General features: G+C 58.2%; 1 protein-coding gene across 3 annotated transcripts in view; it reads left to right on the forward strand.

The window, feature by feature from the left end:
* The window catches only part of ITGB4 (integrin subunit beta 4), a 28,923-nt gene extending 16,649 nt beyond the window's left edge, over positions 1-12,274 (forward strand). Inside the window, exons 26-40 of one of the 3 annotated variants that reach the window (XM_019644489.1) lie at positions 460-608; positions 2,812-3,016; positions 3,774-3,931; positions 4,329-4,509; positions 4,645-4,782; positions 6,667-6,849; positions 6,941-7,072; positions 8,260-8,490; positions 9,140-9,370; positions 10,111-10,260; positions 10,834-11,022; positions 11,116-11,271; positions 11,355-11,519; positions 11,613-11,726; positions 11,839-12,274. In XM_019644489.1, the coding sequence (XP_019500034.1) occupies positions 460-608; positions 2,812-3,016; positions 3,774-3,931; positions 4,329-4,509; positions 4,645-4,782; positions 6,667-6,849; positions 6,941-7,072; positions 8,260-8,490; positions 9,140-9,370; positions 10,111-10,260; positions 10,834-11,022; positions 11,116-11,271; positions 11,355-11,519; positions 11,613-11,726; positions 11,839-11,978 (2,522 nt within the window). In that variant the 3' untranslated portion in view covers positions 11,979-12,274. Of the gene's footprint in view, positions 1-459; positions 609-2,811; positions 3,017-3,773; positions 3,932-4,328; positions 4,510-4,644; positions 4,783-6,666; positions 6,850-6,940; positions 7,073-8,259; positions 8,491-9,139; positions 9,371-9,521; positions 9,681-10,110; positions 10,261-10,833; positions 11,023-11,115; positions 11,272-11,354; positions 11,520-11,612; positions 11,727-11,838 lie in introns of all 3 variants that reach the window. The other 2 variants (XM_019644487.1, XM_019644488.1) reach the window with 2 other exon arrangements.
* The last annotated feature ends 95 nt before the right edge of the window (positions 12,275-12,369 follow it).

The following is a 12,369-nucleotide window of genomic DNA, read 5'->3' on the forward strand; positions in this document are numbered from 1 at the left end:
CACGGGGTGCTGGATCCTCCTGGAGCTGTCCCACATCCCCCACCCTGTGCTCACCCTTATGGTGCCTAAACTGAGGGGATTGAATGGGCCTCCCTAGGATGCCAGGACATCACAGCAGGAAGGCACTGGGGGTTCATTTTGCCTGAACCTATCTACAGCGTGGGCAAGGCATTGCACCATGGACACCCAAGCTGCCCCCCGACCTGCTCCTTGGACTCGGGGCCTCCTCTTGGGCTGTGCCCCCATCTGGCCTCCTTTCTCTGCCCTGACACTGTTCCAGACCTCTCAACTTTTTCTGGAGGAATTTTCCATTGCCTCCCTCTGCCCTCCTCAGAGAGTGGTGGGGTAGGGGTGACAAGTTGACTCCTGGCTTCTGGGCTGGGATGGGCCGGAGGGAAGGTAGGAGTTGAGAAGGGACTGAGGCTAGGACCCCCTGACCGTTGCCCGGGTTCCCTGCAGCCAGCGGGATAGTGTCCTTTGAGCAGTCCGAGTACTTGGTCAGTGGCGGGGAGCAAGTGGCCCGCATTCCCGTCGTCCGGCGCATCCTGGACAGTGGCAAGTCGCAGGTCTCCTACCGCACACAGGACAACACGGCGAAGAGCAATCGGGTAAGGCTCCAGCATGGGGCTGACGGCACAGTCCAGGGGCCCATGGGAGTGGGGCATGGCAGCTGCCGGGTCCTGGATGCTGGTGGTGTCCCTGGCTGGCCCATGTCCACCTGTGCCTCCCACCCTGCAGCAGGGGTGTCCTGCTCACCAAAAGTGCCAGTGACACCCTGAGTAATGCCCCATCGCTGCCAGGGACTGAGGCCAGAGACATGTCCAGACCACTTATGTCTCCCTTCCAACAAATCCTTCATAGAGAATGGCACTCTCCCATCTGCCCCAGTCTGGGGGCTTTGGGCTTCTTGAGGTAGGATCGCAGCCCCCATGTCCCCGGGGGAGATGCCCCAAGGGCTGTCGCTATTTGCCTGACAGGCCCTCCTGGGCCCAAGCTCAAAAGCAGCCTTTAGGGCAGAGGGTGCTGTATGTGTGGGCCGGTGTCCCCTTTATCACTGGGCCTGTCTCGGAGCGGCCAAATCCGGGGGTGGGTGTGCTTGGTTCTGCTTACAGGTTTGTCTGTTTTTCTGAGTTTATTACCAACATTTAAAAACTAAAAATATTCATATCAAAAATTCACTCGAAAAGTAATAAAGTCTAGTCTCACCGAGCCCACAGGCCCCTTCAGCAAATACAGGGGAGAACATGGGCTCCGCAGGTCCCAGCGGCCGGCCACACCCGACTCTTCTTTGTAATGGTAGGAAGAGTTTTCATTACTGCTCCAATACTCCCAATAAAATCTCCAAAGAATTTTATGTCCAGAAATTTCACTGAATAGGCCATATTATACGAGCAATTTTGGCTATCCTATTATGCTTTTATAAAGACGGTTTTGGTGGTATTTATATTTTAAACATTTTCATTGTTTCCCAACTTTTTATTTGGGAAAACTTCAAACCTACTGAAAAATGGAGAAACTAATAAAATTAGCGTCCACTGACCCTTTCCATAGATTCACCAATTGTTAGTATTTGCTTTTTCTCTATATATGGATATAGGTATACATGCATGGTATAAATACAGATATATCTGTAGGTGTATAGCTCTATGTCTATGACTGTAGAGAGAAAGGGAGAGAGTTTTATTTAGCTCGATTTGCTGAACTATTCAAAGTTGTAGACTTCCTGTAGACCCTAACCACTTCAGCATGCACCTGCTCAGAACAAGGTCATTCTACAAAACTACAACGTAATTACCAAACTTAAGAAACTTCACATTGTACTAGTACCTAATAATTCGTCTATTTTAAGATCTCCCCGTGCCCACATGTCCCAATATGTCCTTGATAGCTTCCTCCTCACCCCAATCCAGGAGCCAAAGATCAGGCATCAGATTGCATTTTGCTGTCATGTCTTGAGTCTCCTTTAACCTAGAAAAAACTCCTTGACTTTGTCTTTCATGATTTTGACATTTTTGAAGCACCTCCTGGCCCAGGTCGGTTATCTTGCAGGCAACTCCTGCTCTTCTCACACTTGCTGTATCATTTTCTGGGTTTTGTAGTGTTTGAATGTGCCTGGTGTTAACTGCAGGTCTGACTAGCTGTGCCCTGAATTGAAATGTTGATTTGGAGCGCCACCTAGTGGCTGTGTGTGAGAGAAGGATTTCCCACAAACGCCCCCACATTTCAGTTGATCCACTGCACACACGTACACACGTACACACTCATCCCAAGACACTCAGGAAAGCTCTGGGGCATTGAAAGTAGAAAGCTAGAGCTGATGGAAGTGCCCCACCTAGGAGGCAGGTCCTGGGGCCAGGCCGGCTCCTAGACTTAAGAGCCACGGTGTGGGGGACAGACAGTTCCTCAGGCCCTGGGAGGGGCCTGCAAATCCCAGCTCCCCCAGAATGAGAAACTGCCTGTGTGGGACTTTCCAGACCTGCCATGCACCCATCTCTCTCTGAGCCTTGGTTCAAATCCCGGCTCCACCACAACTACCTGTGTGAACGTGGGCAAGTTTCATCACCTCTGTGTGCCTCAGTTCCTTGTCTATAAAATGGAGATGGTAGTATCTCTGCCTCACATTGCTGGGAGGATTAAATGAGCTAATATTTGTAAAGTGACACACAGGAGGTGTCGTATAAACTTGAACCATTATATGTCCATGTGGGACAGTCTGTGTGGAATGGGCTCTGCAGTATCCATGAGGTTGGGACGGCGCGTGTAGCCGTGACTCATTTCCCCAGGGCTGACTTGACCCCTCCCCACTCCCAGGACTACATCCCTGCCGAGGGCGAGCTGCTGTTCCAGCCTGGGGAGACCTGGAAGGAGCTACAGGTGAAGCTCCTGGAGCTGCAGGAGATGGACTCCCTCCTGCGAGGCCGCCAGACCCGCCGGTTCCACATCCAACTCAGCAACCCCAAGTTCGGGGCTCGCTTGGGCCAGCCCCACTCGGCCACTGTCATCATTGGGGACCAAGGTGGGCAGAGCCTGGGGTCAGTTTAAGCAGGTTGAGAGGGAGGGCTGGGGCCTTCTCAAAATACAGGACGCCCAGTTAAATTTTAAGTTCAGATAAACAACAGACACATTTGCACTATAAGTATGTCCCATGCAATATTTGAGATATACTTATTCTTTAAAAAGTATTTGCTGTTTATTTGAAATTCCCATTTAACTAGGTGTCCTGCATTTTATCTGGCACCCGAGAGAGTGCCAGCCAGAGAGGCTGGGGTCACGTTGTGGCCGCGGGCCTGCTGAGGGTGTCGTGAATCCCACCATTAGGCCCCAGCCCTTTGACTTCATTCAGTCTTAGTTTCAACTAAAATGCAGGTGTTTCCAGATGGGGTGAAAGTTAGTTCTTATGGGTCCTTAGTCTTCAGTGGGGTGGTGTTCATGAGCCCACCCCCAGAGGAGACTTGCAGGGGAGACGGGAGAGGAGGGAGGAACCTGGGGTGCACAGCAAATGTCCTCATGTGGAACATTCCTTTGGCTGCCAAGAGAGAAAGGGGGCAGACCACTCCTCCCTCCTGGGCCCTCCACCAAGCTTGGCAGGATGCCCCCTGCAGCACCAGTGGGGGCACCAGCCCCTTGAGGTGTCAGTTGAGTGCTGTTTGAGGATGGAGCCTTGGGTGTTTAACTGGGTCTCTGGTGCCCCCTGGTGGTCAGGATGGGTTCCTGCCCTGCTCAAAGGGGGGCTGTCTGAGCTGGCTGTCTCACCCAGACTTGACCCACTACAGATGAGGTGGACAAGAGCTTCCCGAGCCAGACCCTGTCATCAGTCCCACCCCTTCGCGGTGACCTGAGTGCCCCACAGAACCTCAGTGCCAAGGCCGCAGGGTCCCGGAAAATCCACTTCAGCTGGATGCCCCCTCCTGGCAAACCAACAGGATACAGGGTAAGGTGGGGGGTGATAAAGGAGCTGGATGGTGAGGCCCGGCACCCACTGGGGAGGTGGCCTTCCGAGGCCAGAGGGCCCTGAGGGAGAGAGGGCGTGCTTGGCCCCAGTGGGCTGAGTATGAGTGGACAGGGGAACCCCCAATCTGTCCCCGGGGAGTTTTCAGATGTTTGCCCTCCTTCCTGGAATGTGATCCCTCCCTCCACCCAGGAGACACCCCCCTGTCCCCCTCACTGTGCTCCAGCCCTGCTGTGTGAACCTAGCAGGTCAGTCAACCCCTAGCAAGCCTCCCTGTCTCATCTGTGCAAAGGGGACAATAAGGGCAGGAAGTCAATGCAGGGAGAACAGCTGTGGCGCTTGACCGCTCCCTGCTGATCAGCCCCTCCCCTGGGAGCAGGTGAAATACTGGATCCAGGGTGACTCCGAGTCCGAAGCCCACCTGCTCGACAGCAAGGCGACCTCGGTGGAGCTCACCAACCTGTACCCGTACTGCGACTATGAGATGAAGGTGTGCGCCTACGGGGTAGAGGGCGAGGGCCCCTACAGCTCCCTGGTGTCCTGCCGCACCCACCAGGAAGGTGAGACCTCACCACGACCACCCATCTGTCTCCCAGCTACCCTGATGCCAGTGTGCCTGGCCCTGCCCCCCCTACCTCCCAGAACTCTGCCCTCTCCCTGCCATTGACAGCTCTCTTCCTGCACCCCCACCCCAGTACCCAGTGAGCCGGGGCGTCTGGCTTTCAATGTTGTCTCCTCCACCGTGACCCAGCTGAGCTGGGCTGAGCCAGCCGAGACCAACGGCGAGATCACGGCCTATGAGGTCTGCTACGGCCTGGTCAATGAAGACAACCGTAAGAACCTGGACCCCTCCCTCTGCCCCCTGGGTCGCCGGCCGTGGAAGGGGTGGGAGGCCACGCTGTCCTGGTCTGTGGATGAGCCCCATGCATCTGGTTGCCTGAGCATCATTAAGCTTGTGGGCAGGTTTGGGCCAGGTTGCCTTCCAAGGTCAGGCTTCCAGGGCCCATGCGGCTGGAAGGCCTGATGTTACACATGTGCAATGGGGTTGCATATGTAATGGGGTCACAATGGGGTACCTTCCCATACAGGTAACCAGAGTGGCTCATTGTTACACTGTTCTCTTAGGGCCAGAATAGAGTTGCCGATTTAACAAAAGCAGAGGACGCCCTGAATTTCAGATAAACCAATTTTTCTAGGACATTTCATGCCACCTTTTATCTGGCAGCCCTAGACCAGAGCACCTGGCAGAACTGTTATTTCTCCCCAGTCCTGGAAGGGAGGGAAGGGCAGTTGTCAAGGGCATCCTGCCAATTGTCAAGATGAGAAAGTATTCGAAGGAAGTTGGTCCCTTCTTACCTGGTGCAGGGACCCCCTCCTCGCACCCTCACCTCTGCTTGCTGAGTCCCAGGATGGAGAGCTCACCACCCTCATACGACCTATGGTCCTAAGTGGGTTAGGCTCAGCACTCCCAGGTAGCCCAGCAGGGCAGAGGGCAAAGGGGTTGGATCGTTCTGGGCGTCAGGCTGGAGGCTTTTTATTAGCCAGGCAGACCAAGCACAACCTTCTTAGCAGCTGCATCACGTCCTTGGCTCGTTCTGACTTTACATCACCTGGTCTATGCATGGTCGGGACATCTCCTCTGACCCTGCCTTTAATCTCAGGAGCGACACATATCCCAATGAAAGTTCGTCCCTGATGGTTTGAGCCGTAGCTTCAGCCTGAATGTGCAGGCAGCCTTCCCGGCCCGAGGGCATCAGCACTTCGGTGTCCTCTTCCCTTCTCCCACCAGATGACAGAAATGGTAGGGGGTGGGCTAAGGGCAGCCCCCACCTCTAGCAAGAGACCCCCCCAGGCTGACGGACCTCCGTCACCAATTCTTTTGAGCACAGTTGTTTTCTGGGGGTTGGACATCAAGCTTATCAGGTGTCATTTTCCAGAACCCTCCTTGGGACCTCTTTGGAAACTGGGACATTTCCTGGTCTTCCAGGAGTCTTTCAACATGGCAAACCCCATCTCATTATATCTGGGCTTAGGGACTGTAACTCTCTCAGCGCAGCTGGGGCTGTCTTTCTCCTTCCTCTCAGGGCTGCGTGTCCACCCTCCTAGGTGTGAGTGGAAAAGAGCTGCTTGGCCTCTGCTCTCTGCTAATGTGACACCCAGTGGCCCTCCTGCATAACCTGCACTCTGTCTTGACACCCTTAGCTCTCACAAACCTCGGCCTTTCCTGAAGTACAGCTCCCCTGAGCCAGCAGCCTCTCTCCTCCCATCTTTGCCATGTGACCACAGGGCAGCCGGGTGGGTGTTCTCATGTCTCCACCTTCACTTCCTCAACAGGACATCTGGGTTTGGTTGTGGACAGTGAAGCACAGGCCATGAGTGCCCTCGCCACTGGGCAAGCCTCTCCCGGAGGCACCTTAGACTCAGGACCATTTACCGATCAGTAGAGGTGACACTGGGGCCAACTTGAATCTAGTCCTGGCTCTGCCACTTAATGATGAGCCCTTGGGAGAGTTGGTGACACTTCTCTTTATCAGTCATGCCCAGAGTCTCAGGGCTTGGCAGGCCACAGGATTTCAATAGCTGCTCAATCCCTGCCTTGTTCCCCAAACCCCCTGGGTGCCATTCAGGGGCTGCGCGGCAGTCCTGCTAAGTCAGAGGCAGGGCTGGGAGCGGGCCAGAACCTGGATGACCGCTCTGAAGCACTCTCCCTGCCCCAGGACCCATCGGGCCCATGAAGAAGGTGCTGGTGGACGGCCCCAAGAGGCGGATGCTGCTCATTGAGAACCTGCGGGAGTCCCAGCCATACCGCTACACGGTGAAGGCGCGCAACGGGGCAGGCTGGGGGCCCGAGCGGGAGGCCATCATCAACCTGGCCACCCAGCCCAAGCGGCCCATGTCCAGTGAGTGGTGGGTAGGGAGGCTCAGGGCAGACAGGAGGGGAGGACAGGAGGCCCAGGCCAGGCCCCGCTCACCCCCCGCCCACCCCTGCAGTCCCCATCATCCCAGACATCCCCATTGTGGACGCCCAGAGTGGGGGAGAGTACGAAAGCTTCCTCATGTACAGTGATGAAGTTCTGCGCTCCCCAGCTGGCAGCCAGAGGCCCAGTGTCTCCGACGACACAGGTGAGTGGGCTTGGGTCCTGGGTAGGGGTGTGGGGCTGTCACTGGTGTCCAGAGAGAACAAAGGGGCCAGTGACCACTGGGCATGAAGGACAAGACTAAAAGTCTCCTCCCAGCCCCAGAAACTGTGCTGGCTCTAGATGCAGAGGGGACAAGGCCTATATGGCATACATGCAATCATGGGCACATCTGTGCATGAGGACAGGGAGACAGACAGACGTGTGCTGGGGGCATAGGGCTCACAGGTTTGTGCAATGCGCACGGGCTCATGCCCATGAGCCCACGTGGAGACAGCTTTCAACTGGAAGGCTCACCCGCTGTGCCATGGAGTCAGGATCCTCAGGCCCCCTCCCACGGACAGGGGCTATGTGGGAGGGGGCAGGCGTGGCCCAGGAGCCCCAGAGCAGCCACTGGCCCTGTTGCTCCTCCCGCTCGACGCCCTGTGTGATGTGACCCCGGCCCCTCCCAGCTGCTCAGTTTTTGCTCTGGCTCCACCCACGGTGGGAATTCAGATGGAGAGCTTACCAGCTCTGCCTGTTTTCTGATCTGTGAAATGGGGTGAAATGGCATCTGTGAAATGGCATTTCACACAATGCCACGCGTGAAAATCTTCCAGGATTTGTGTTTTTCTTCTATCCTTGCCTATGCCTTAGGCCCTGAAGAACACACACCTGCCCTCACAGGGCTGAGCTTGGGCTTAAGGAACCCAAGTCCAAGGGTCTTGAGGAGTTTGAGGGTCTGAGGTAAAGAGTGGCTGGTATGACTCAGGTGCCGCAGCTCAGCTGCTACTCACATTACCTGTGATGCACTCTGGCTTCTGGAACTGTCCCTGGGAGGCAGGCAAGGGAGAGATCACTTTCTCCATTATACAGACGGGGAACTGAGGCTCAGAGCAAGGAGCCCTCACAGCTGGTGACAGAGCCAGAGCTACACCTGGTCTCCTGGCTGCTCCAGGGGTCTTTCCTCACCAGCTGCCACTCAGGCTGCACTGGCTCAACTGGAGGGTTCTTCTGCGCGCAGGCTGAGGGGCTCGCCTGTCTCCGGGTGCCCCATCCCCGCAGGGCACCCCTTTTCGCCCCCACCTGGATCTCAGCCCAAGGACGGCTGACGTCGTGGTGCCGCCCGCCTCCGCCCCACCGGGCCCCGCCCGCAGCCGCCGGCGGTGCCAATCGCCCTTCGTTGTTCCCAAGGCAGCGGCTGGAAGTTCGAGCCCCTGCTGGGGTCGGAGCTGGACCTACGGCACATCACGTGGCGGCTGCCCCCGGAGCTCATCCCGCGCCTGTCGGCCAGCAGCGGGCGCTCCTCCGACGCCACCGAGCCGCCCCGCGGGTCCCCGGACGACAGCGCTGATGGGGGCGCAGGGCTAGCAGTAGGGGAGGGAAGCGGCCTGGCCCGCGGCGCTACGCCTGGGCCCTCTGGAGGTGACCGGCCCAGACCGGCGCGCCCTGACTCCGCACCCACCGAGGCTCACTCATTTACTGGCCCAGGGTCCCGGCCTGAGCTTGCCGTGGCTGGGCTGCCCATTAAGGCCCCCTGCCTGGCCAGGGGACGCACAGTGGTGTGGAGGCAGACCACCGGAAACAAGGGACCTCCAGGGCAGGCGTTTGGTCTCTCCCCAAAGCAGGACTGCCCCTGGGGGCAGTGACCTCCATTATGATGCCTGCCCAGCTGGGCACATACAACTTCGTAAGTGTTGTGCCCAGCTGGCAGGCCCTGCTACCCAAGGAGACCCCTCAAAGGCCTCAGGGGACACAGGGGCAGGCATTTGGGCTTCCCCCAAACCAGGGCTGACTGCAAGGGCAGTCAGTCTCCAGCTGGGGTCAGCGGTGTTTGAACTGTATATAGTGGCATCCTGCCAGGCCGGAGGATGTGGCCTGCAGAAGCCCGTGTGGCCCCTTGGACTCCTCTGGGGACATTGGGCCTTTGTCCCTGGTGGGCTGAGGGAGGCTGGTTGCATTTATGCCCCTGGAGGGTAGGTAATCCCGGAATTCCCAGGGCCACAGCCTGCCTGCCCCACGGGGCTCCGGGCTGGGTACTGGCCTGTCCAGGTGACCCTGCTTCCCCCTGCAGAGCACTTGGTAAACGGGCGAATGGACTTTGCCTTCCCGGGCAGCTCCAACTCCCTGCACAGGATGACCGCAGCCAACGCAGCCTATGGCACCCACCTGAGCCCGCACCTGTCCCACCGAATGCTGAGCACATCCTCCACCCTCACGCGGGACTACCACTCGCTGACCCGCACAGAGCACTCGGGCACACTCCCCAGGGACTACTCCACCCTTACCTCCGTCTCCTCCCACAGTGAGTGCCCACCGCCAACTCCACCTCTCCCACTAACCCTTCCTCTCTTCCAGCTCCTGGAGGCTTGGGCTGCTGGCCTGCTGCCCCCCCTGCCCATCCCCCAACACACACACACTTTCTGCCCCTCATCTCCTGTTTTGTCCCACCCTAGGCCTCCCTCCCATCTGGGAAGACGGGAGGAGCAGGCTTCCGCTGTCCTGGGCCCTGGGGTCCTGGAGTCGGGCTCAGATGAAGGGGTTTCCCCCCTCCAGGGACTCACCAGACTCTATAATACTGGCTGGGCAGCCAGCAGCGCCCTCTTGGGGCCCAGGTAGTACAGGGTAGCTATCCTGTGTCTCCATGGCTGTCCTGCTCCATCTGTCATTCATCACCCATTGCAGCCACTGCCCATGACCACCACCGCCCCCTCCATTCCATCCACATCAGCGCTGATGCCTAACACACCCTCTGCCTTCCCAGGGGTGTTGGGCTGGGGCTGGGGCAGGAGGGGCCAGGCCAACTGAGAAGGGGTGGGGCACTGGCCAACTCATGGTGCTTGCCCTCTCTTGGCACAGGCAGGGCCCATACCTGCTCTGAGGATGTGTGGGAGGTGCTGGGTGGCCTGGACAGGGGGTTGCAGTGTGAGTGAGCTGCTCCACTGGCAGTCAGTGTAGACGTGACATCTGAGGGAGGTCAGGGAGAGAACTAGGACTCCTGCCAGGGACCCCTGACTCAGGCTGACTGTGGCCTCCTTTCTCCAGGCTCCCGCTTGACTGCAGGTGTCCCCAACACACCCACCCGCCTGGTTTTCTCAGCCCTGGGGCCCACATCTCTGAAAGTGAGCTGGCAGGAGCCGCAGTGCGAGCGGGCGCTGCAAGGTTACAGTGTGGAGTACCAGCTGCTGAATGGCGGTGAGTCACGGCTGCAGGCAGGCTGTGGGCCTGGCCCCACCTGTGACACACAGGGGCATCCAGCTGTGTGAGGAATCCACCCAGGTCCCTTGAACACTAATGCCCCTCTCCCCTGTCCCCAGCCTCTCTGGAAGGGTCTCACTTCCATGCCCCCCACTGCCTCCTCTCTCCTGAGTCCTAATCTATCTCCCTGGGCCTCTCTCCAGGTCATTCCCTCTGCTAGATTTTGCCTAACAAGGCCCCACTGGCCTAGGGACCCAGGGCCTCTGTTGTCCTAGGAGATGCCTTTGTGGGAATTGGGAAGTAGCACTTCTCTAGGTAGACATACTCGCCGTGGCATGACCTGGGCCCATCAACAGCCAGAACATAGGTGGGATTTCAGGCTCCATGCATCCCTTGTGTAGTGTACAACCTGAACCGCCAACCATACCATACTAGGCTGACCTTAAACCGCAGCTATTCTTGGGTGGGTGATGACCAGGTCTTGGTGGCAGCCTGGGGCAAGGGCAGGGTCAGGTACGGGTGGGAATAATGCTGCTCTACTATCTGCCCCCACCCCCATCCCCACTCCAGGAGAGGTGCATCGGCTCAACATCCCCAACCCCAGCCACACTTCCGTGGTGGTGGAAGACCTTCTCCCCAACCATTCCTATGTGTTCCGCGTGCGGGCCCAGAGCCAGGAAGGCTGGGGTCCAGAGCGAGAGGGTGTCATCACCATTGAATCACAGGTGCACCCCCAGAGCCCCCTCTGTCCCCTACCAGGTAAGCTGCCTCCCCCAGCCCCTATGGCTATCCCCCACCCACATACACACACACACACACACACACACTGACACTCCTCTGTGTTGGCCCCAGGCTCCGCCTTCACTTTGAGCACACCCAGTGCCCCAGGCCCGCTGGTGTTCACCGCCCTGAGCCCGGACTCGCTGCAGCTGAGTTGGGAGCGGCCACGCAGGCCTGATGGGGATATCCTGGGCTACCTGGTGACCTGCGAGATGGCCCATGGAGGAGGTGCCGCCTGCCACAGGGTCAGGGGTGGCCAGGGGAGGGATAGAGAGGGAGACACAGGGGCTAACGGCATCTTCCTTGCCCAGAGCCAGCCACCACGTTCCTGGTGGATGGTGACAGCCCTGAGAGCCGGCTGATGGTGCCAGGCCTCAACGAGAACGTTCCCTACAAGTTCAAGGTGCAGGCGAAGACCACCCAAGGCTTTGGCCCCGAGCGTGAGGGTATCATCACCATTGAGTCCCAGGATAGAGGTAGGGTGTCTTGCCCTTTCTTCACCCCCACCCCTTCTCTGGCTATACCTTCTCCTGGCACCTTCCACTGACTGCCTCATCTGCCCACTCCAGGCCCCTTCCCACAGGTGGGCAGCCACCTTGGGCTCTTACAGCACCCCCTGTCAAGCGAGTACAGCAGCATCACCACCACCCACACCAGCACCACCGAGCAGCCCTTCCTGCTGGGTAAGTTGCTGGGCGGGGGCTCCCGGCTCTCCCAGGGGAGCACAGAGCTAACCAAGGAAATGGAGCAGGGGCAGGGACCAGGCAGGGTCCTTCAACACCTCTTCCTCTATAGATGGACTCACCCTAGGGCCCCAGCGTCTGGAGGCGGATGGCTCCCTCACCCGGCACGTGACCCAGGAGTTTGTGAGCCACACACTGAGCACCAGTGGGACCCTCAACACCCAGGTGGACCAACAGTTCTTCCAGACCTGAGCCCCCAGCCCCCGCCAGGCTGTGTCCTGGAACCTGGGTCCCCACCCCGCCTCCCCTCCCTGGTGCTGCCTCAGCTACACCATCCTTGGGCCCCTGGTGGCCCCGCCCACCCACATGCTGATCACAGGGCCAGCGCCTTTGACCACAAGGCAGGGAGTGGGTGTTCTTTGTGTGAGGCCTGAAGCCGGGAGGGCAGAGGGTCCCATCCTGCCTACACCCATTTGTAACCAAAGAGCTAGGACCAGCATAGCAAGGACCCAGCTTTGTTCTGCACTTAATAAAAGAGTTTGCTACCACTTGGCTTTGCCCTGTCCATTCTGGGGCCTGCTCAGAGCAGGGAAGCGGTTCTGACACCCACCCTTCTCTGATGGCCACACACCCACCACGAGAG

This window comes from Hipposideros armiger, unplaced genomic scaffold (assembly GCF_001890085.2).
Source record: "Hipposideros armiger isolate ML-2016 unplaced genomic scaffold, ASM189008v1 scaffold_87, whole genome shotgun sequence".
In the NCBI taxonomy this organism is placed as follows: Eukaryota; Metazoa; Chordata; class Mammalia; order Chiroptera; family Hipposideridae; genus Hipposideros; species Hipposideros armiger.